The 25,106-nt window shown below is 34.0% G+C and overlaps 2 protein-coding genes across 3 annotated transcripts in view; both read left to right on the top strand.

Moving 5' to 3' along the window:
- The window catches only part of LOC116340689 (protein expanded), a 29,914-nt gene extending 6,906 nt beyond the window's left edge, over positions 1–23,008 (top strand). For both annotated transcript variants that reach the window (XM_031767307.1, XM_031767306.1), the window contains 6 exons: positions 14,006–14,139; positions 14,253–14,398; positions 17,711–17,790; positions 17,897–20,487; positions 20,621–21,156; positions 21,241–23,008. In XM_031767307.1, the coding sequence (XP_031623167.1) occupies positions 14,048–14,139; positions 14,253–14,398; positions 17,711–17,790; positions 17,897–20,487; positions 20,621–21,156; positions 21,241–21,728 (3,933 nt within the window). In that variant the 5' untranslated portion in view covers positions 14,006–14,047 and the 3' untranslated portion in view covers positions 21,729–23,008. The remainder of the gene's footprint in view (positions 1–14,005; positions 14,140–14,252; positions 14,399–17,710; positions 17,791–17,896; positions 20,488–20,620; positions 21,157–21,240) is intronic.
- Positions 23,009–23,378: 370 nt separating this feature from the next.
- Positions 23,379–24,645, top strand: LOC116340691. Its single transcript, XM_031767309.1, has 4 exons — positions 23,379–23,510; positions 23,566–23,964; positions 24,030–24,196; positions 24,255–24,645. The coding sequence occupies exons 1-4, from the start codon at positions 23,457–23,459 to the stop codon at positions 24,343–24,345; spliced, it is 711 nt and encodes a 236-aa protein (XP_031623169.1). The 5' UTR covers positions 23,379–23,456; the 3' UTR covers positions 24,346–24,645.
- Positions 24,646–25,106: the final 461 nt, after the last annotated feature.

Here is a 25,106-nt window from a genome sequence, read left to right as displayed (position 1 = left end):
ATAATCAATTTTTAATGTTATTTTGTTCTTCTTGATGCTGATGACGTCAAAAGTTTGTCGTTATACATTTCATGTAATTAAATTGCTTTTGTGAGCCAATTTGATGGCTGGTCATTTGTTTATTCGATTTCGGCATATCGTTGTATTAAAATGGTTTTGGAGTTTCATGGAAAATTCTAACTTTTACTGTTCAAAATGTGATCTGTTGTTATTTTATACTGTGTGATGCATTGTACACGTGTAACCAATCTCGATTTAAAATGTCAGCGACGCAAAATGCGTGTAAGATAAATTATTATCTTATTAGAAAAAACACATTTTTTTTTGCCTAATTCAAATTTATTATTCTTCGGCCTAAGTCTAAATCAAACCAGTTCTATAAATTTAAAATCGTCAATTGCCTGATGAATATTGATGCGGTGTGGCATTCTTTTGAAGTGAGAAATGTTTAAAAATTTCTAAAATCTACGCATCTTTTTATTTTGAATATCTCTTTTCGACCGGATAGATCTGGTCTCTCAACACGCATAATTTTTTTTGAGCGATGTTGTGAGTGCGTGCGTATCGGAATATGCATTCGTTAAAGAAGAAGAAGATAAAAAAATTTGCAATTCAAATCACATATTGAGAAGTATATGTATTTCATGTCGATACTAAAAGCGCTTTACAAATCATTAACGAAAGAAAGGTGATTGCGATTTCACGCGCCTAACGCTACAGAGGCGAATAATGATGAAGTTTTTTTTTGTCGATGTTGGCAATAGCTGTTAACCTCTCGTAAAACATCCAATGACATTTGGTAGTATAGGTGATAAATTGAAGACATTTTTCGGGCTCAATTAAAATACCTCACTTTCAAAACCAATGACATCAATGAACTAAACACATAATCAATTTACAACACAGCAGCCAATAATCGCGATTCAATGGTAAAAAATTTATCAAAATTTTGAAAAAGTTGAAATGAACACAAAATCAGAAACAAAAGTGAGTTTTCAATTTGAAATGGGGGATGATTGTTGTATGAAATGTTTATTGATTGTTATGAAAACATTATTGAAAAGCAATTCTTGCGGTGCTTTTGGTGTACGGTATATTATGTTAATTTATGCAAAATGTCATTCATTTTTAATTGATCTCATGCGTGTGTATCTACTTTTTTTTCACTGCTCCATGGCAAAGTTTCCCCCTCTTTCACCGATCGATGCGCTCGTTTCGTTCAGTCTTTTCTTTTTTTAATTGTTTATTTATTTTCTCCGATGGCGCCACATGTGTAACACATATGAACTCAAAGCGAACTCAAAACAACCTGTTCGAGTCTACGTGCGCATGCTCAATTTCTTTCTCTCTATCTTTTGCTTTTCTCCTTGAATCAAGCAAAACCGAAGCAAGCGATCAAAAGAAATTGATACCGATGATATGTGAAAAGAGCAATTTGGTGAAATGAAGGAGTTGGATTGATATTAAATACGATTAAGTTTCTCCAAATTGTCAATTCGATGCAAATACACATTTTCTACAGTAAATTGCGCCCAGTTTGAAGACTTAAAAAGGTTAAAGAATTGCGGCTAGTTCTTAGTCGAATATCACTATTAAAGAAATGTCATCAAAGGTTCTTTGCACGTTTTTATTGCTTATTAAGCGATATTTAATGACGGTATACATTTTTGCGAGGTTTTAAACATCAACAAATGGTTCTATAATAGAACATCCATTTAATTTTGTTGCCCAAATACGGTTCTGCCTACTATTGTATAAAACACGAGAAACTTCAAAAAAGTGGCACACACTTCTTTAATTTGAAACCCTTTTCATATGAAATCGGTTAGACAATGTACGCCAACATCAAAATTTGATTTCAAGCATATGGTCCCATCAAAAGAAGAATAACTTGATATAAAGGAAACGCAGAATTGAGTTTGGCATCTAATTTCATGCATTCGTAGAAATGGAATCATCGGCAAATTTTTGAATCTAAATTAATTTTTTTTTTTTCATCCCAAATGTGTTGTTATTTTCACTATAAATGGAAACATATTTTGTTATAAGTTGTTTAAGAACTATTTGATGACTTGTGATAAAAATCCATTTTGAATGGACTGTGAAATATTTCATTTGGATGAATAATAAAGTGGTTCCTATTCAACGTTCCATTATTCGGGATTAAGCAAACTTAATGATGGAAAACTCAAGCTTTAACACATGATGTAAAGATCAAAATGACATCATGCGTTGAAGAATGCCATACAATTCTAGGTTTGTATTGGCCAAAAGAAAGAGATGTATTTCAAGAGCAAACGAAGAGGCTCTTTCAATTCAGCCCATTAGCTTTTTAGTATAATCATTTGGACTTGACACGAATGTGCCAGTAGAGAAAATTCAATAAAAGACGGGGCGCTAATCGATACAATTGCTTATGCCATTGCAACTTGTTTGCCTGTAAACATACTAAAGTATCAACAAGTCAGAAATCAAACAGAAAAAAGATTGTGCAAAACTATTTAGAGAGCGTTCGGAATGCAGCCAACCAGGAGACATCGAGAAGAAGACATTGTGCCACAATATGTTCGGTGTTCGTTCTTGTGTTTTTTTTTTTTCGTCGTTTGCATTTACATTCGCCATTGACAGGCCATTGTATACGTATTGATTGCGTGAACAGAAAATTGAAAGCATTCTACGCTTTCGTTACACCGTTTCACTATACACGCACAGATGAAATGCTCATTTTAACTGAGTAAAAGCGATTGTGTACGCGAACGCTTCTATTTAAACGTACGACCAATGAAAAATGTTATCTGGATGCAACATAGTTGCCCGGTGATTTACTTATGCTAATCATTCGTGTGTTTGTGTGTGTGGGTATGTTCATTCATCCAGTGTACTTGAATAAACAGAAAAATGTATTGTGTTCATGAAACCTTTCATTTTACTGTGAAAAATTGTTGAATGCAAAAAAAAAAACAAATTGTAAATGTCGTGTCTCCGGTGCAAAGAAAATGCACACATTGTGCTATCTCATTGATTCGGACATAATGTTGCGCTCTACATACTTACATTCAGTTTGAAATAACACCCAGAATAAAATCGTCAGCAAGAAATGTAATCAACAAAAAGTGCGTATGTGGAATGCTTGATTTATGGCAATGGTTTCAATTTGTCTCTTGACAAAAAAGAATCATGCATTTGAAAATGACATAACCATTAATGAATTTGCTTGCGCCATTGCAATGGAGCGAAACAAATACAATCAGCTAAATTGTTGCCACACAGCATTCGGTTCAGTTGGTGTGTTTGCCAAACTATTTATGAAAATTTCTCATAATTATTGCTCAAGGGAAATTTTCAGCGCCAAATAACATTGATGTGAAAACAAATTTGGAATAAAAGTGTGTCCAGTAAACAATGGCCAATAGTTTTATTTTTAAATAATCAATATGAACTTTGTGACGCAAATTCAAATTCATTGAAATGATGCATAAGTTAAAAGATGCTGTCGTCAGATATTTTACATTTGGATGTAAAATCGTAATAACTGTAAGATATGGCGAAAAAGAGATAAAATTGTCTTATTTCATCGAACCCATACGAAATTCCGATGAATTTTGATGTAATGGTGCAAAGACCTCTTCCTATCCATACCGGAAACTGATTATATGTCGTTTGTTTTTTTTTCTTCATTTTCTTGAGATATATTGCTTGTTTCGTCATATTTTGCACATGCTTACAGCAGACAATTTGGTTTCTTTGAAAAAGCAAAAAACAAAAAAAAAATGAGTCGATGGGCTAATGTAAACACACTTGTGGAGGCTTAAACCAATGAACTATGCTCATTGAGGCATGTATTCAACTGATACGCCTTCTTGTTAAACATGAAATAATAATTCGATAACGTTGTCGCATTCATTTTGCTTGTGCAAATATAATCAAAGAATGTATGTCTCATCAATTGGTGACAAACCAGAATTCCTACGTGAGAATTGAAGGAATTAAGTGTGAATACATTTTTTCATATGTTTTCAACATTTTTTTCAATTCCATCGTTTTTGACTGTACACAAAAAAAGCCGTATGTTGAAAACGCCACCACACTCACAATTTATTTCGGCAAAGTTCATGTTGCATTGTTCCAATGTGCTGACTACAGCAAAATACTACCGCATTTTGAATGTGTATGTATCATTGAATGAAATATGAATATTATGTTATCACCTTATGATATTAAAATGACACTAAAACCAACTGGCTTTTTAGTTCGATGTCTTTTATTATTTCTATGAGTAATTTCCTGCAATATGATCGAAACATTTGCATTTTTATCATAAATAGTTGTTGCTACAGCCTTCAGACAATGAGTATAAACTACAATTATTGTTGAACGTTTAAAGTTCTTAAAACGAGACTCAAAGACACTGTGTCATCTGTATTTAACTATGTATTTATAGACATCAAATGAGTAATATATTTTCCATATAAAGAAAACTGCAACAGCGGCTGTTGCCAATGAGAGAAATTTTTAATCGTGCCGTTTATTTCTTCTTCGTTCATTCTGGATTTTTATGTAGACATCAAATTCCAAACGCAGCTGGCGAATGCGTTGGCATAGAAGCAACGATTTATATATATATTTATACGAAAAGTTGCAAACGTATGTAAATATTGATTTCATACCGTTTTAGGTAGTGATACAAGCGATTGTTGAAATATCGTGATATATTATTATTATTCTTTGTATAGGTAGACCAAACCGCACATTAAGCAATATCACGTTCTTCGTCGTCGAGATTCAATGATTAAGAGTTATTTCACTAAATATTCCTAAGTTTTTTTTCGCTTTGGTTTTCTTTCTCTGTTTTCTCCTTTCGAGCATTTCGTTTGTTCAAAAGTGTGGGCGATTTTTTTTTTCAAGACGAATAAAAAAGAATATGATTGAATATAAGCGACTCGACAACATAATGAAAATGTGTGAAGTATTTGGATGACGTTTGGCAAAAGAAAGTTTACGTATACGATAGACGTTTTGATTTTGAGGCAAACAATGATGTAAATATGAAGATTCTCTACAAGAATACAAGAGCACGGTCTTTTAGAGCGATCGAATTTGGTGTGTGCGCTTTTTTTCATGCTGAAATATTTTCTGGCTGATGAAGGATATAAATTTATTGCTTCATTATGGCTTCTTTTCGCATAAAATCTTATCTCTCCTATTGATCGAATGAGCATTATTTTTTTATACCATTTTAATATGTGATCGAATTTCAACTCCTCGCTTCTTTTTTTGGTTTTTTTTTTCTCTCGTGAAAACTTGATTTAGAAACATCAATGGGCAACATATCCAAATTTATAAATGATTACACTTTTGTAATCGGTAAAACTGTTGACTGGATTTACAAACAAAAATCAATTGTTTCATTGAAAAGTGATCATCAGAAGCAACAACGGCTGATTAGTAGTAATCCATGATAAATTAAATGCTATAATGAAATTTTTATGTAAATCACCGCTGACTGAGTGTCGATGTGAAATATATATTTTGAACAAAATGGATGAGAATCGGTGGATTCGTTGATTTCGGCCGCTATGGAATGTTGTGAATGTAATCATTATCGGCAGAATTCCAATGATTAAAAGAAGAAAAAGCATTTCGAGTTGCGACAAAACCAGTTTGACACACGGCGAACCATGCAAATTCTTTCACAATATATTTCAATAACTGAGCTAGAGGCACGTAGGCGCCTAGGTGAAAATATTCATGTCCTCAATGAATACATTGTACCAAAATGATCGGTCAAACAATTTAATCGAAAATTTATGAAACTGAACACTTCTTTAATGCGCAGACTTGCTTTCGATTGAATCGATTTCGGAAATTCCAAGCAGGAAATGAGGTTTTGGTGTGATCGCGTTATAATGCTGACGTCGGAAATTATTAGTAATTGTGGTAAATTTAAAATTTAAATGAAAATTCACTAGCACTGAATCTCTTACACCAAATGCCATTTTTCATTGGATTTGGGGTCAGAAACAATGTCATTCTCCCCTGACGAATTTATGAATTTCTATCCGAAGTTTTTCGAAGCACACACACACACAAAATATATAATAATAAATCATAAATTTACCGGTATGTGTACGGAATGTTCGAATCGTGAATTCCATTGTGCTCGTATGTCATAAACAATTTATCGGGCGGCTTTTTGCGCTCGAATTCAATATACACACATAAAATAATAAAAATACATAATAATCGACGGCGAGAAGGAAAAAAAATAACCACGTTCGAATATACAAATGGAATGCAGAATTTTGTTACCGTCAATACATTCTTTCGTGTGTATGAGTGCGCGCATGGTTCTTGCGATTCATTGGATCGATAAAAGGGGCCCAAAAAGAGCCGCGAAAATTATACGCGAAAAGTCAAATCAGTCACAACTGGAGGAACATTCCAAATTTGTTACGTTTTTTTTTTTTTTAAACTTCGGTTATTGCCTTTGGTACGCGTTGCACACGGACGCTTTATACATGTGCTTGTGTGCATCTCATTTCAATGGAATGCATTTTTCTCTTGAAATTCGCCTGAAATATTTTTGCACAATCTTCTTCTTTTTCGATAAATCGTAAACTGAGAATTTCATGTAATTTCGTAATTTTTCGTCTTCAGTACACATATGCATGCTCGATCAACATGGTATCTCCCTCTCTCTCTCTCTCTCTCCATTTACGCGCGCTTGCGATCGCTCGTTCCATTCGCCATTTCATCGTTTTTGTTGTTGTTGTTGTTGTTGTTCTGCCGTTTTTTGCTCCATTCGCATTTTTAACCGGAGATTGAACTTTAAATATTTTATGCTGTGCGCACATACTCAAAGCACCAAAATATAATCTACATTAATGGAAATATTATTTTGATTTTCTAAACGACATCACATTTTTTTTTTCTTTAAATATTCAAATTGGTTGCGCGAACGCACGTAGTCAAAATTCGACACAATTCTTCCAAATCCGCCACAAAAACCAAAATTTTTATTTCAATCAAATGTTTTTTCCTCTCTTCGTGTACAAATATCTGTTCTATTCTATTTTTATATGCATTGAAGAATTTTTCAGAAGATTAAAAAAATGTATAATGAAAACCTCTCGAAAAAAAAGAAAACCAACAAAAAAATCTTGATGAAGTATATAACATGGCAATCAAACAAGTTGCGCGATCATCGATAAAATCGCGTGTAAAAAAACACAAAGCGTTACAATTAGTATATGCGTATCCCAACAGTGCTACCTGTCTTGAGCATTGCTTAAGGATCGGTTGCATTGCCGCAGTGTGTTGAATGTAAAGGGCGAGTTTTTGATTTTTGAGCATTTTGTGAGTGTTTCGTGTTTTGAAATCGGAACAAGAAAAGATTCGGCTATTTAATGAATCTAGAGAATTAAAACCCGAAAAAAATTGATGATCAATTTGAAGGAAAGAGACAAATTTGTTTTTTTTTCTTCGCTTGAAATACGTTAATTCACATAAAAATGAATTGCGTACAAGCAACGAAGAAGACATACACAGAGATAGAGAGGAAGAGAGAGAGAGAGAGAGAAGTGAAATGAAAAGAGGTAGAAAAAAACTAAAGAAGCGATTGCATTCCATTAGTTTGGTAGAAGTGAACACTGGCCACCAATATATATAACCATAATTACAGCGTCTAATCCAATTTACATATGGGAGAGAACGAAGCGAATGTTAAGCGTAAAAGAAATGAAGAAAAATTCCTCATTCTTCCTCTGATTAAAAGCGAGAAAAAGAAAACACGATGAAGAGAAGAAAAAAGAACAACGACGCAATGGTGAAGATAAAACCGGACCGGCCATCGGCTACTGTTCGAAATTCTTTTGGCTTCAAATATTTCTCTTTCTTCGTTCGTATCACTGTTGTTGTTATGTTTTCTCTCTTCGTGTGTTTTTTTCATCATCATCATCGTCGTCGTTTTTTTTTTTCGTTCCTTTATTTCATTGCTCGTTGTGTTTTTTCTTGCTCTTTCAGTGTGATTTTTCAATTCCTTTCTTGATCGTTTCAAAGGCTCTTTTTTACCTCTTCGTCATGCGCGCAGCATATTTTATGCGTTATACAATCCGAATGTTTAGTGATAAAGCACATCCAGCAGAGAGTTCTCGTGGTCTCTGCATGCAATGCTTTTTCTATGGACGAAGAATGTAGCACTCAAATGATTGTACGCGGACGAACATTCAAGAGGCGTACATTTTATGAATGTATAATAATCAGTGGAGCAATGAACACACGGTTTATGGTTGCTGCTCTCGCTCTTTCTCTCTCTCCCTGCTGTTCAAATTTCGATGTCATCGTCATTGCTGGATTTTTCATCATTCAAATACAGACACCGAAAGAAACAACAGCACATACTTTCTCTCTCTCTTTCACATGGCAAAACCGATCATACAAGCAGAATCGGTTTTTCTTTCATTTATTGCTGGTTATTAAGACCGAAGATATGCATTGGATGCACCGAAAAAATAAATGCAAAAGTCAAATTTGCGGCAAGAATTTCATAATAAGAACAAGTAATAAAAACCGACTCATAAATGGACTTGAAACATGCACAATTATTGTTCGTTCATTCTTTTATTTAAAAAAAAAAGAATGTATTTTTCATTTTTCGTTCATATTTTGTGTCTTGCACATGAGATTGGTGCTGTGGAAAATTTTCAAACAACATGACGAAAACTTCAAGATATATTGAACACAAAAATCGAATAAAGATATTTTCGAATTGTGAAAGAATTCAAACTCTAAATTTCTCGCATAGCGAACGTAAACGGTGCATTTGCTTCAGTTTTTAATCGAAATTGCACAAGTCTGTCGCTATTGCTGTTCGAATTTGCAGTTGCTTGGAGTATTGGTGGTTTTTCTTTTCAGTTGTGAATTGCGGCACGAATGCTATGCACAAACCGAAAGATATTTGGTAGTAGGTAGATCAAAATACCTGAACACCGAGACGAACTATAAGGTCGTGGTAAGAGAGACGACTAAGTTTTGATCGACAAACCGCATCACTTAAAAATATAGGAAACAGCAGAGATCAGTGTCTCGAGCTTCGGCATGTGTATTCTCTGTGTGGTGTTGTTGCTATTGCTCTGTGCATGCATTCATAGAGAGAGATTTTTCTTATTTCTTGCTTATTTCCTTTTTTTATGTGCACGAGTAAATCGTAGACTGGCTATATAGTGTATTCTGTGTTTGATTCTCTTCGCTCTTTTGTTCATCCATTCGTCTGTTTCAATAGAGTGCCCTTTTTGGTATGTAAATTGTTATTTGATGGCCAAAGAATTTCCTTTAGGTGTTTTATAAATTTTTTGTTGTTGTTGTTGCTGCTGCTGCTTATGTGCTCTGCTGCTCTCTTCTTCGTTCATTTTCGTTCTTCTTGTCGCTGCATTCACTCTTGGTGCTTCATTACCATGATGATGATGTTCTTCTTCTTTGATTCACACATAAGACTACATTGAATCTCTGTCTCTTCATTCCTTGTTGGTTTTTGTGAAGAATTCCAACGTGAACATTGCAGCCGTTGCCGATGTTGTTATTGCTATTTATTGTGTGTACACTTTTTTCTTCTCTTTTTTCCATCTCTTTCGAAAAAATGTACATGAACGTATTTCGTTAGCAACGAAAACAACAACAACATTTATTTCGGAGGTAAAGGACGACGGCCCAAAGAAAAGAATGGAATAAAAGAGACGATACAAACCACAGTATGTTTGGTATGCTCATATCTATAAGAAAAATGTTTCTCGAGATAAATCTGTAGATTATTTTATATTAGCTTTTTTTACTTCTTCAACTCCTTTACTCTCTTTCTTTCTCTATAGATGTGTGTATGTGTGCGTGTTTGTTTGGATGGACCGGACCGTTTGAGAGTATGATTGGTTTTGATGTGGCGGGATCCGTTCAACGGCTAAACACAGCGTTGTCAATTTGGAAAGTGCACAATATACTCCAATTGTTTTTATTTTCTTTGGGTTTTAATGAAATTTGATTGTCACGCAAACGGCATGTTCGTCCATTCAAAGTATTCACATATTTTTTTTGTTGGTTTCAGACATTTTGTTTTCTATTTCAATATTCAATTTTTCACCTTTTCGAGAATAATGGTGTCTACATCTTTTAACTAGTTGGTTAACCAATTTCAATTCATTTCTTCCATCATTGTCTTTCATCTTGTATAGAAATGCTGGTGAATAGATGATCTATGGATAGAGAATTAATTCAAATTAAAAATGCATCTATTCAAGAGTTTGATTATTCTTACCGCTGTTGCTTTATTAAATTCTTTGGTTTTAAATCGATTTTTTTTATCGAAATAAAAAAATCCAATGAAAGAAATCAATCCGGTTTGGAATTTTTTTGTGTGTGAAATGCTCTTTTCTGTCTCTAAAAGTAGCATGTTATCAATAAAACTCAGAATGCTTGCGGAAAATTAATTTAAAAACACATATTTACTTTTTTTTAACCGAATAAATTACCATTAAGGAGCTGAAATTCGCCATTGAGGTTGAGGAGATGAAATTTCGAAGCGATAGGCGGTTTTGAATGCGCGAAAACAGCCGTATTGTGAGTGTGCGTGTGCTTGTGTGTTTCTTTGTATATGTTATTGATAAGTAAGTTTGGAATGTGACTGGCCTTGAGAAATCATGCCCTTCAATTGCTACCACTTTGTGCTCAAAACCATCTACACAAATACAAACATATTCTGGAGGCTGGATTATTCAAATTATCAACAAATTACACGTTTGGTTTAGAATAGTGATTAGTTCGTTGGAAAGTGAGACTATAAAAACGCAACAATAATAAAAATTAAAGCCGACCAATTAAAGACACTTATAATTGCATAATTTAAATACCCGACGAATTTAAAGCAAACAAGAAATTAGTTTTTTTTATGGTTTTATATAGTCTCTCTTCTTTCATTGGCATTTTATAGTCGGATCGAAGTTTTTCAATGAATATAAGAAACGTCTAAAAAAGCCACATCAAGTTTTGTATATCAGTTTATTATCTTCGGTGTGTATGTGCTCGTGTTATTTGTATGGTCCATGGATTTTGTTTGAATTTATTTGTGGTTTCGATTATTTTAGAACTGCTTCGCGTCTTAAGTTACAAAAATTGCGGTTTTCATTCGAATTTCGAAAAAAAATCCGCCAATTTTGTAAACTCCTTCGCTGAAATTGGCCACATTTTCAATTTTCTTCTTTTTTTTCGGAAAAGATGATCTATATCATAATGGTAATAAATGAAAAAAGAAACAGCAAATTAAAAAAAAACACAAGTTCTCTTTTTTTATATATATAATATATCTCGGTGTTTTTCTGCTTGTCGAAAAGAGGTATCGTTCTGTGAGCTTGGTCATTATCATTCACATATTTTTTTTCTTGTGTTTTTTTTTTAGTTTCTTCTTTGGTTTTGGTTATTAAGTTTTATATCGTATTCTGGTCATTCCCTTTTTTTCTCTCTTTTTCTTATTCTCTCGCTCTCGCATTTTGATTAGCAGTTTTTATGGCCACGTATAAAGTGGAAGAGCTGCTGATGTTTTCGTTAGAAATTTTCGTTTGATATTGCATTGTGCGCTCTGGCCGAGGCTGAAGCTTAAATCAGAAAAATCCACACTTAAAGATAGACACTCACTAAACACTTAGTTTATCGTTTGATAATTTTGTAGCTATTATTATTTTAATGTATGTCTATCCACATATTTAACTGCGATGCATTAATATAAATGTGCATTGGCTTAAATCTATATTAGTGTTATCAACAACAGAAGCAGTCGAACGATAGAATTCGGTTGAAATTCATAGCGCGATTACAAAAAGAGAGAAACGAGAATCAAGCAAGCGAGAGGTAATCAGTGAGTTGTATTGGAAGAAAAATCGTCGTTAATGAAATTTAATCGAAATGTATATGTAATTAAATGTGTGCTTTCATTGGAATGTTATCTGTGAATGATATTCGTTGGCGTGGTAGTGGTATTTGATGAAAGAATTTGTATGGTAGCTCGCGTGTTGAATCGACATCGCGCATCGAATAGTGGGGAAAACAAGTTTCTCTAATCGTTATGGATAATTTTTGTGTTTAGATTTTGTGTGCTTTTTTTCGTATCAAAATATTTTTGTACACATTTTTTTATTGCTTTCTAGATTGCTTGTGACATTGAAAATTTCTAGTGTAGTAAATGTGAATTTACACACTCAAGATTTAGCTGGTTTTTTTGCCCATCGATACTTGAGACGAGAAAAATCTTGGATATCATTTTATTTTATTTATTTCACCGTCTGATCACATTATCATTTAAACGTCTGTTGATGAGACAACGTCACAAAATTCGTGCATCATACGCTTGTTTACACATAAAAGAATGAATCTGACTGAATAATAAGCTGAAATACTTTACATACGCTGACTTTTTATCACATTCCGATTTTGTGACATTTGTTCATCCAAAGCGTGTGGAGTGATGATTTTGTTTTAACATCTATTTTATTGATAAGTGCTGAAATAAATGTCAACAACCGAAAACCGTTGGTTAAAATGAATGGTAATTTACCCGCAAAGTATTTCGTTACATTTTCGTTTGTAACGAGTAAATTACGTTACAGTGTCAAAAATGGACACAAACATTATGCAGATACATTTAAAGAGAACATGAAATTCAACCGGGGCATTTTAAGCACGATCATAAATATTTGTTTAATCATGGCCTTTAGTTTGAGCTTAATGGTTTTGTTTTCTCTCGCTGTGGCTCCTTTTTTAATGCGATTTCTTTTCTTTACCTCATACCAAATTTAAGGAACAAAAAAAAGAGAGAAAAAATACAAATATAAATACACATCCAGTCAAAACCTTCAGACAAACATTTCATTTTGCAAAATATGTTGGTGTTGATTGAAAAAAAAATTGTATGCCTTTTATTTTATTTTGCAAAAAAGTGAAAATAGACATTTGGTTAAACTAAACTTTCGATCAATCTTTGAAAAACCAACTGTGGTACAACAATTCTTCCAATAAACTCAACATTTTCATTTAATTTTGATTTGGTTCGTCATTTTCTTTTTATTTGTGGTTTGATTTTATTGACACATTCGAAATTATTGCATTCGCTTGTAACAGAAAACGAACAAAAAAAAACAACAACACACAAACCAATAATTTTGGTTTCTGCTACTGCGATAATATTGCATCTCTGTACATCGTTGTGCGTTGTATACACAAGTCATACAGCTATGCATATTCAGAGTGTGGCAAACCGCAAAAAAAAGAGAAAAAGAGAGAAATCATAAATGCATTGAATCGAGGTCGAAAGAACAGAAATATGCGCAAAAATATCAACTCGCAGCTATTTACATGTATAAAAATTCCAATTCTATATTTCTTCTTTCTTCTCTTTCTTTGGTGCGCACTCACTTGTAAACCGAAAAAAAAACACACATAACCAAACGAACGTTATCTTTATGTGATTCATCAATTTCAGACTGAAACTTTACAGTGAGATTGGATATATAATGACACCCGTTAAATATGTATATATTCACTCGATATTTTTCTGTTGTTAACAGCATGCATTTAAAAAAAAAAACATCAATGACAATTATTATTATGACTTGACATTTTGAATATTCTTATCGAAATTGGTGCACGCGGCAACACTATGTCAAAATTAAAAGCCAGTTATTTAAATAAATAAGAACTTATACACATTTTTTCGCACATTGATCCATAACATAAATGTAAAAAAGGCCTGCAATGATTATTATTCAAAAAACGTGAACAAAAAGAATGTGTGAAAACTCCCAAAGAGATACTTACTCGGAACATTTTCTTGCACAAAGGTGTTCACAAATAATATCTCCTATCTATATTTTTCCATGCTTATTATAACGTATTTAAAATATGTTTTGGGCTTCACCAAAAGCAAAACTGAATTGATCATAAACTAATGAACATTTTATTTCTCTTTCAGGAACTAATTCTAGGAAGTAATTGCAGCTGGTAACAATGCAGCATGCGAGCTTTTTGCACCGTCAGCGCGCCCTTAGAGGTTTGCGCGCCACCAACAAGACCACTGTTACCAGGAAGCCGTTTTCTTGCTCTCAAGTACGTATTTATACATTTGATTTTATCACTTTTGTCCAACTATTCGAAGCACCGTCATCAGTTCAAAGTGTAAATGTATTAACGTTCATTTTAAATGTCATTTGTACTTTCAGATTATTAGGAACTCCCCAGCCACGCACACTGTACTTTTTAGTCGAAGCAAAGAGTCGTGTTCGCGAAGTTTATTCACAAACATGTCTTCACTTTGCCAAACAAGGAATGCTCGACACCGAACTATTCGGTCTGGCTGTTCTCATAGGTAAATGCGATTCAACGTTTTTCTTCTTTTTTTTAAAACATTTTGTTGTAATGAAATACATGGTGGCACTGCAACAAAGTATTTTTCATGTAATGGGAAACAATGGATAAGGCACACATGTATCCTGCGTTGAATATATTAAGTTTCATTTCATTTTACGTATGTGTATAAAAAAGAGCGAAAGAAATCGCAATGTTCTGAAATTCTTGGAGTCAAATAATTTATCGGTCAATTTTAGTTGCCTTTCAAAAAAATAAAATAAAAGAAAGAGCGAAAAAAAACTTGAATGATCGAATGTGTTTCGTGAATTAGCGCGTGGTGATTTGCGATTTCATGCATCTTATAAAAGAATTCTGTGAAGCTGTGGAATTCCTTTCACGTCGAAGCAGTAGCTTTTATGTGATATCAAAGCTTCAAATAAAACAATAAACTATTTGTGTGTGAGCATTCATTTTCGACGATAAAATGACAAAAAAAGAAGCTATCGAAAAAGAATTTTTTTCTGTATTTCAACATGTCACAAAAACATCCATTTCTTTGGCCGATACAAACGAGCCAAAACAGATTGAAAAAATTGGAATACACGCAGATTGAATGGAGATAACATAAATCAAAATGGATAATAAAATAATGCAAATGTTGAAGATCAAATCAATCGAAATGAATCAATAAAAATTCGATTCAGTGATGTTTTCACATACCATTCTCAGACCAACAACAACAATGTACAAATGATCGAACCAGTCATGTTGCGTTGCACGAAACGACAGAGAAAATATTCAAAGCATACTGGTGCAACGACACCACCAGCATCATCACAACTAACATGAACAGAGCAACTATAATTGAATGGCCTGTCATTTTTTTGATTCAAACCAAAACGACATGGAAATCGTCGAATAACAAGAAGAAAAAAATAAAGCACTGAAAGGGAATCAATCAAACAAATTCTAAAGTATGTTTGTGTAAGTGCGCGTACACAAGAGAACAATCATCAAACGTGTAAACAATTTTCGAAATAGACACACAAGCAGTGGAAATGGGACAAACAACGATTGAAAAATAAAATAATATTTTAAAAATGCATGCAAACGCCATTTTAATCACGCGAGTTAGATGATCAAAATACATTTGACCTGGTATTTTAATCTATACATTCTTTGTATATAACATTTAAAAATGATCTCTCTTATTCGTTGTGTCAGGCCTTCTTTTTTTTCAATCGAAATTTTTGACGCTCTTGTTTGCCCGGTCATACTTGGGCGCGATCGAATTTTTTTCGTATTTGATGCTTTTTTAGATTGAGCAAGAGATATTGAGTGACTGTGCAGTGTGCACTCAAAGTATATAGTCGTTTAAAGCTTATTTCAAGTGCTATTTATATTCAAATGACCAACTATGACGATACTCCGACACTCCATCGTTTTTATGAATTTTGCGTGCCAAATAACCATTTTGATATGTGCATAAATGGGAGTCATTTTTTTTGGTAAAAGCGAATCACAACAACAAAATAAAATAAAATTGAAATCAATAAATATTCTCTTGATGAAAAAAAAACAATTCAGAAATGAGAAAAAATCGACATTTTTCACTTGACCACAGTTTTTTTCCTCTGGAAAAAAAGATTAAATGAAACATGCAAAGTTTATTAACAATATCACAAGAACACATTGAAACGAAACTCAAAAGGCTATGAAAAAAGGGAATGAGACGGAGAGCTGCCACAATATATTGAAAGACGCTGAAAGCAAACGAAAGAATAAAACTGTATGTATGTGTATTGCGCAATAACATTGAACAAATACATGTATATAACACAGACCAATTCAATCAATATTCATCCTACGATCATAAAGAAAAATGATATTTTCTTGTGCATATAACAACAACAGCAACGAGAGAACTTGAACACGAAAAAAATTGAAAGAAGAGCATATAATCAACGTCAATGTCGTTTTATACGACGAATGCGTTCTGTTCTACACATAAAGCGACAAATAAAAAGTTAGCGATGGTTTAAACTGCATTCGAATAAATGTTTAAAAAAACACAGACACACACAAACATTTGCTGCCAACGAGCGATGGAAGAGTGCGGCACGAAGAAAAAAAATTACACGTATCATATGAACAGGCCCACTCATTATATTCACTTTGTTGTGCGCTTAACTTGAGAAAACGCGCACATAAAACATATATTGTATGTATGCACGAATAAAAAAAAACAAGAGATGTATTAAGCATGAATGCATTAAAATGAAAGACGCGTGTTTAGTAATTCAGGTAGCTGACACAAACTTAAGCTCGTTTTCATTTTATTATTATTTTGGCATTAGTGTTGTTGTTTTTGCTTCAGTTTTTTTTTTTTTTTTCATTCTGCGTCGAGCCGCTTTCAGTCTTTTCTTCCAGCCTGTGGTGTGTGTGTGTGTGTTTTTTCTTCTCTCCACTCATTTCCTCCATTTCATTTTTTTTCTACTGATGCATACGATGATTTCGTGCAGGTATTCATTTCGGACGACTGAGGAATTCGATTTATTCACTTCATTTAACTTTATGTATGGAATTTTTCCTTCTTTCTCTCTTTTTCTTTCGTTTTTTTTTTGATTTAATACACACTATTTTACATACGGAAAAAAATGGGAATAAACAGAATTATTCTGGAAATAACATTCTTATATTTGTTTCATAAAACGATCGGACGATGGCTTGCCAAGGCGGATGCAAGAGATAAGCAGTCACTGCAATTTCGAATCGTTAAGATGGATCATTTTAATTTACATCTACAATTTTTTTTATCTGTTGAAAATTGCCCCGAAGCTGAAAGCTAATCGGTTTACTTCAGACGCTATAAACATGGATATAAATGAAAGAAACATGGCACAGCTTAAAATTGTATATATCAACGACATTTTGAAGAAATATTTATTTTTGATTCGATGAAATGTCTTTTCGAAATGATAATCGCCGTTTTGGCCAGCATTTCGGGCACCGACATTTAAAGAAAAAGAATTTCGTTGAGTGAAATGACAGAAATTAACATTAATTTTTTTTTATACATCTTAAAATGAATATGTATTTTAATGGTATACCGTTATAAGATCAATTGCCTCAATTGTTTCCTATTATTCCATCAATATAATTTACATTTATTGCTTCATTATTCCATTTTAAGTTATTTCAAGTTTTAATCGTTTTACCGTTTATTTCATTTTTCAACTTTGTGACGATTAAAATTGAAGCCACAATCAATTTATATTATGTCCATTAACAAATTGATTTCTTTTTTTGTCATATTTTTTTCTTCTTGTAGATGGCGAATATCTATTCGCCGATCCCGAAAGCAAATTATCGAAATATGGTCCAAAAAGTTGGCGCTCATCCCACACACACGTAAGTCATAATTAGTTTGGCTTTGTCAATCGTGATGATTTTTATCTTTGATTATTGTTTACTAATTAATTAACGAAAATAAATTTCTCTTCAAAAATGTGTGTAGGGTCTGGATGCAAATGGTCGACCGTTGCTAGAGTTTCACTTTCGAGTGCAGTTTTACATCGAAAGCCCATTAATGTTACGAGACGAAACATCACGTCACAACTATTACCTGCAACTAAAGTCGAACACAGTTAATCAAGAAATTCCAAAAGAATGTTCGGAACAATCTTTAATATTGCTTGGAGCGCTTGCGTTACAAGCCGATTTTGGCGATTGTCCCAACGAAACAAACGATGACTATTTTAAATTAGACGATTATGTACCAAGTAATTTACGAACGACATGGGGAGCAACAGCTTTGTATTCGTGCCATAAGGAGTATCGTGGCATGTCACGTGCTGATGCTGAAACCAATTATATTAAAGAATCATGTGCACTAAACGATGCGATCAATGCGCATATATTCAAAATGAAATTGACTAAAAATGAAACGGGACCCGGATCAATATGGTTTGTTGTATATGCAAAGGGTATCAAAATATTTGGCGAAAATTTTCAAACGGCCAATTTTCTCTGGCCAAACATCAGCAAATTATGTTTCGAACGGAAAAAGTTTGAAATTAAATACGGCGAACATAAAACCATATTGTATTCAAGTTCCGATATTAAGAATAAAAAATTGTTTTCATTGTGTAAGGAGACACATCAGTTTTCAATGAAAATTGCAACGAGACTGAACGATGCCATACGCCGCGAAGAGGAAGAATGTAGTTCGATGCATGTGTGTGACATGTATTCGAGAGCATTGAATTTACCATACAAAAATAAAGGCGATCAACGAATTTCGGTGATATCAAGCACCAGTTCGAATACAACATCAGGTATTGTAAGCGATCGTGTACATTCGGAAGATGAATTGGAAATTATGATAAATACACCGCCAGCCGCAAATATTGCGGCACCATCAACGGAAAGTTTGGCACTTGCACATTTACTGGACAAACCGAGCGTTAGCCGACAAACATCGTCGGTGAGCCGGATGTCAATGAAAGAACTTGATGAATCAATAAAACGTTTGTCAACACGACAAATTGCACGATCGGCCAGCAATGAATCAACGCCAGAGCAACCAGAACGTAAACACGATTTATCTGAATCAGATTCGCCAAATTCACAGCACAACATTGGCTCACAATGTTCATCAACGTGTTCAACAATTGTTGTTGCAACGGAAAATAGTCCACAACAAGTGTCAAGTACGACCGCTTCACGAAGAAGACCATCAACATCAAGCAGCATGGAATTGGGCTTCAGTCATACAGCCCAAAATTCAGCAATAAGCGAATCGACGACAACATCGGTAGATGTGGCTTATGGTAATAATGCAATTGATGAAGAAGATATTTCTGGTGTTTATACATTAAACAATCCAGCACCGACTGAAACAAGTGGCGTATATACAATGAGCAATAGCGAATTGACGGGACAATCATCTGAGCTTGCCGAATCAGAAAGTCATGAGAGTTCATATTATGGCAGTTTTCAACCGAAAAGTGAAATCAACGAGTCAACGCTGAATGTTGATTCAGTTGATGGAAATTTTAATCAGTCAAGAAAAGAGAGCAGTGCAAATGATTTTCGAATGCGGTCCGATTCGAATGTTAGTTCAACATCATTTCGTGGTGATGGCAGTGATCCAACGGATAAGAAAACATTACTGAGTGCGGAAGAGTTAACGGATTTAATTGTTGGCCGTGGTTCGTATCCATCACGTAAAACTGTTAGCAATACTTTAGACTCGGACTGTGACTATGTAACGATGCCATTGCCATTGAAAGAGGGTGAAAGTTTCTTGCCTGGTCACGAAGACACCGCACCATCCGATGATACATTTGATGTTGATTTGTTATCGTCAAATCCACCACCGCCACCGGTTCGTATTGATAGTAATGCGCATCGAGTGTTTTCCGGAATGATCAATAAAAATCGATCAATGCCACCTCCACCATATAGTGCTCATCATAAAATCACACCCGTTGCAACAAAGGTTGTGGAAAAACATCATGATGAAGTACCTGCGATGCATGCACGTGATCCACCGCCATATCCACAGCAATCAAGTCGAGTTCTTATGAATTCAACGTCGAATCTATCGACCAATTCATCGTCAGTGATGTCATCGCAAACAAGTCAACCAGAAGAGGCAGCCGCACGATTCATTACAACTCGGCCTCAAATCAATATTTTGAAAGCGCACACCAGTTTGGTTGGTGAGAATCAATTGAAACCCAGCTATGCAGCACCAACCATTCCACCGCCTGTCATTCCACAAGTACCACATTCCGCATCACAAAATCTCTTGGCCACTTCGATTGGGATACCAGTCGGCCCATATAACATAGGCAATGTTCATAAAAATCATTTGTCAAACATTTCATCACCGTATCCAGATGTGAAAACAGCAACACAAACACCACGTGCTTGTGTTCTTTTACCAGTTATTAAACCAACTAGACAATACATTCCACCACCACCAACATTGCCTCGTCAACCTCCGCCACCACCACCGCAACCTGCTCAACTCGCAACGGTTTATACAAGTCAATTGGCTCAATCACAAATTGAATTGTACCAAAAACAATTGTATGACAGGTAAGGATTTGTAATTTTCTTTTGAATGTAGTATGATGAATCATCATTAATGATAATCATATTTAACGAAAAACATATGATTTACACTAACATATTGTTTTATTGTTCTTTTTTTATTTTCCGAAAAAAACAGTTGCGATTATGTCATTTATCCGTTACAAGATCCAGCCATCAGTCAACAAGAGTATTTGGATGCAAAGCAAGGCTCAATTATAGCAGCAATGGCTCAAAATCCAGCTGCTATTCCGCCGCCGTATTTCATTCATACAAATCACGGCACATGGGATGCATGCAAAGGTCATGCAATTTACCGCAGCACTCCATATTTATCGATGGCATATTCAACGCATTCGCATTATGCTTCAACACAAAATCTATCCGATACATATGTACAATTGCCATCTGGCGCTTATTCACCATTATATAGTCCATCAATAGCTAGTTTATGCTCATCATATGATGCACCACCGCCAATACCATTGAGACCCAGACCAATGGCAACCGCAACAATGTTTTCACGTTCGAAATCGGACGACAACATTTTGAATTCCATCGAAACACTGCCAAAAGCCAAACGACTACCTCCTCCGCCTCCACCATATCACAAGAAATCAATAAAACCCCCGATGCCGCCACCCATCGAAGAACAATCAGTCAATATACCAACGCGTAAGCAGATTTAATTTTTTAATATAACCCCCCTTTTTTTCGTAATTTTGCACTTTTCACATGAACATTTCATTTCAATTTTAGCGATGATTCAGAAATCACGGCTTTCAACTCAACCGATTACGACAACTTTGCCGCGAACGAATGCATCAATGAAATTTGTAACAAATGAGCCAATCAAAAGTGTAACAAACTCAACATCAATACCGCCATCAACAGCAATCGATATAAATATCCTGCGTGAGCACAGCAAACATTTCGATTTGCCACTGATTTCAGCTTTGTGTAACGATCGTTCACTATTGAAGCAAACAGCATTCGTGATGCCAAAACACCCATCATCGAATTTTAAGCAAAATACATTACAATCATCAAAAGGTAAATATCCCGTTTCGGGCCTAAGCACCACACAATTGCATAAATCGCGGCAAAAAACATCGATCAGCCATCGTCATCCGAACGATAAATTACCACCATTACCAACGCCTTCTGTCATGGAAAATAACTACGTCATGGATCCAGCCATGAAACATAAAAGTTTTAGTTCACAACCGAACTTGAAACAAGCATGAAATGTGCAAACAACAAAAATGAAATGTATACTTGATAATTGAACATATGTTGAATTTGCAAAAGTAAATTCATTTCCAGTTTTAAAAAAATGAGCTAGTAAATTTAATAAGAAAAGTCGTTTTACTTTGTATTTAATTCAAAAACAAACAAAAAAAACAATTGAAAAATAGAAGATGTGCCTTTCTACGTAGAAAATAAGCGAGATACACTTTCTATAAAAAATTGAGGATGGCTAAATGACTATGGACACATTGTTTAATTTTATAAGATGTATTTTAAAGCGATGAGACTTACAAATGCTTAGTTTGTTTTCATACGCACACACAATCGAATCGACAGTTCGAATTGTGTTCGCTTTAACTTTGTACGAAAATGTAGAGAATGAATATGTTTTTTTTTAGTTGAGGATAAAATACGAGACGTAATTAGAAATTCTGATGTTAGAATGTTAAATATTACGTATATTGTTTAGTTCAAACACCGACACGGCTTCACAGGAATTTACAACTTTATGTTTATAAATTATTTTAGATTTGAACGTTTAGTTGGATTAATCGCGATTTTAGAATTTAAGATATATCGAAAACATATATTATATATTATGTTTTCACACCGTGTTTCTAATTCTTTTTTACTGTTCGCAAATATTTCGAAATAATTATGTTAGAATTTAAGCTTAAATAAACGAAAAATTGTTGTATAACAAATCTAAATTATATATAAATATATCGTATGCGGGGCTGAATTCGTACGAACAAAAAAAAAAAACATCGACAAAATTAAAAACAAATTTATTAGAGATAGGCAGAGCGATAAATTGAACCCTCAAGTGAAACACACATATTTTGTAAAGTTGTATTTACTTTTTGGTCATTTGCCATTTGCAAAATTGCAAATTTATTTTTTCCCACTTTTTTTTTTATTTTAAATTTCGAGTGAATAGATCGCGACTACAGCTATAGCAGGCGCTACTTGTGTATATACGAAGAGCGATTGTGTAGCCACAATCTATTCACTGTAAATTTCTGACAAAAAAAAACCAACTGATATACGATTATAAGGCTAATTTTTTTTCATTTATTTTTTTTATCGATAAAACTCGCTCAATTGCATACATACGCCAATCCTCAAGCATTTGATGTTCAAAACACAAAATTGCCAGATTTAAACAAATGAAATCGAAAACAATTCAAGACTAAATCCATGTTTCTTTAGTTTTATACTTTTCTTGTAATTGAATTTTAATTTGTTCTGAATAATAAATTCATAAAAAAACGTACTCATGATAATCATGACTTTTCATTTACATTTGTGATATGACGATATAAAACTATAGTTAGCAACAAGTAAGTATCTATTACGGCACATCTGGATTTTTTTGTCGTTTTCAACGCCACTTTACTAAGAAAGTAAGTACCCAATTTGCTCATCGTTCTTTCTAATTAAATATGACAGCGATCAAACACAGTTAGTGGCAACAAATGTAAATGCGTCATAAATATCTTATATTTCCATCAAATCGAAAGTAATAATTACAACTAGAATTATATTGGAATCTTCGTCTGAAAATGTTATCAAATGTGACATGTGTCACAATATTGAAATGTGTTTTATAAAATTTCATTGAATTTGAATAAAACCTTTCCAACAGCGTATATAAAACGAAGTCATTATCTGTTAAAACTCTAAGTAAGCTCGTTTTTCAGAATCTTTTAATAAGTGACAAAATGTTTGGCAGTAAGTTCTTCGTGTTGTTTTTTGTTGGCATCCTAATTTCTGAGGTAGGCTTTTATTTAGTTTGGTAGTACTTTTTTTTTAATTCTGCAAATAACTTAGATAAGCTCCGCCAATGTAAGAGAGTTGGCAAAGCAATATGAGGCACGTTTAAAAGGAGAAAACAATCAACAAAGTAGTTCTTATGAAACCACACCGGCAAGGAAATCACCTTCAGTTAAAGAAATGGCGAGTAAAATTGACAAACGTGTAACTAATCCAATTACTCCCAGTACTGAATTAAGCAAACCTGAAGTGTCACAAACGCAAGAAGAACAATCTCCCCAAATTGCTGCCACTTCTCAATCTTATACACCAACATCTTCAAACCAAATTGAGTCAAATTCACCAGCGCCTATTTCGGAAACCACACCAATTTTGAAGGGACATGGTCAAGCGAAAGCATCGCAAGAGTCGGCTTCTAAGGTCATGGCAAAAAAACCAATGAACACAAGTTACATGGTAAGCATTAGTCTATAATAATTTGAAATCATTTTCATATCTATTTCTTTAATTCAATTGAACAGTACAACTTGCAAGATTTATTCAAAAAAGCACAACATAATGCAATTTATTTGAATAAAATATCCGATGGTGATCGTTATGAATTATATGCACTACGTATGCAGGCTACAGTTGGTGATTGTAAAACTGCTCGTCCACAATCGAAAGGAGCCGCCGAATGGGATGCATGGTGGGTATTTCATTTAAATCGATAGATTTAGTCATTTCATAAAACTTTTTCCGTATAGGAACCACAAAAAAGGCACCAATCAAGAAAAGGCAAAACAAGATTATGTGAATAAGGTTAAGGATTTGGTGAAAAGAGTCGGTTTAAAATAAATCCACGTTGACACAAAAACCATATCTATGGGTGAGATCTAAAAGAACGTATGTTTTTTTTTCGCTATAAATTTTGGAAAAGGAATGTATGTGTTTTGCCAATTCTGTCTTACTAAAAGGAAAGTATGTTTCGCACCAAATAAATTTTGCAAAAGGAAAGTAAGTGATTCTGAATCAGTTGTTAAAAAAGGGATGCATGTTTAACGATGATTTTTCTGGAACTGGGCTTCAATGGATCCTCAGGATCATCAGAACGCTCCCAGTTCTGGAAGTGGGTTTTGGTGGATCCTCAGGATGGACCAGACTATGGTTTGACAATGCCCTGGCCTATCCTGAGGGTCCACTTCCAGAACTGGGAGCGGTTCTGATGATCCTAAGGATCCACCAAAGCCCACTTCCAGAACAAAGACACTTACGTTCTTTTATCCAAACCAACAAAACTGAAACATGCATCCCTTTCCCAACAACTGATTCAGCCGAAATACATACTCTCTTTTTTCGAAATTTATCTGGTGCGAAACATGCATTCCTTTTCCAATAACTGATTCAGCCGTAATTCATACTCTCTTTTTTCAAAATTTACTTGGCGCAAAACATACATTCCTTTATTGCGACAAAGTCGAACACACTTGCGTTCTTTTAGATCTCACCAATAGATATCGCATGATTATCAATTTGTCATACCATTCAATTTAAAACATTGTCTATGTGACGACAAAGAAAAATGAATAATCTTATTTATCACAGTTTGCCGGAATAGT

This window comes from Contarinia nasturtii, unplaced genomic scaffold (assembly GCF_009176525.2).
Source record: "Contarinia nasturtii isolate CC-2019 unplaced genomic scaffold, AAFC_CNas_1.1 Cnas_scaffold_695, whole genome shotgun sequence".
Classification (NCBI taxonomy): Eukaryota; Metazoa; Arthropoda; class Insecta; order Diptera; family Cecidomyiidae; genus Contarinia; species Contarinia nasturtii.
The sequence above is the reverse complement of the archived record's forward strand: the minus strand, read 5'-3'. Positions and strand labels throughout refer to the sequence as shown.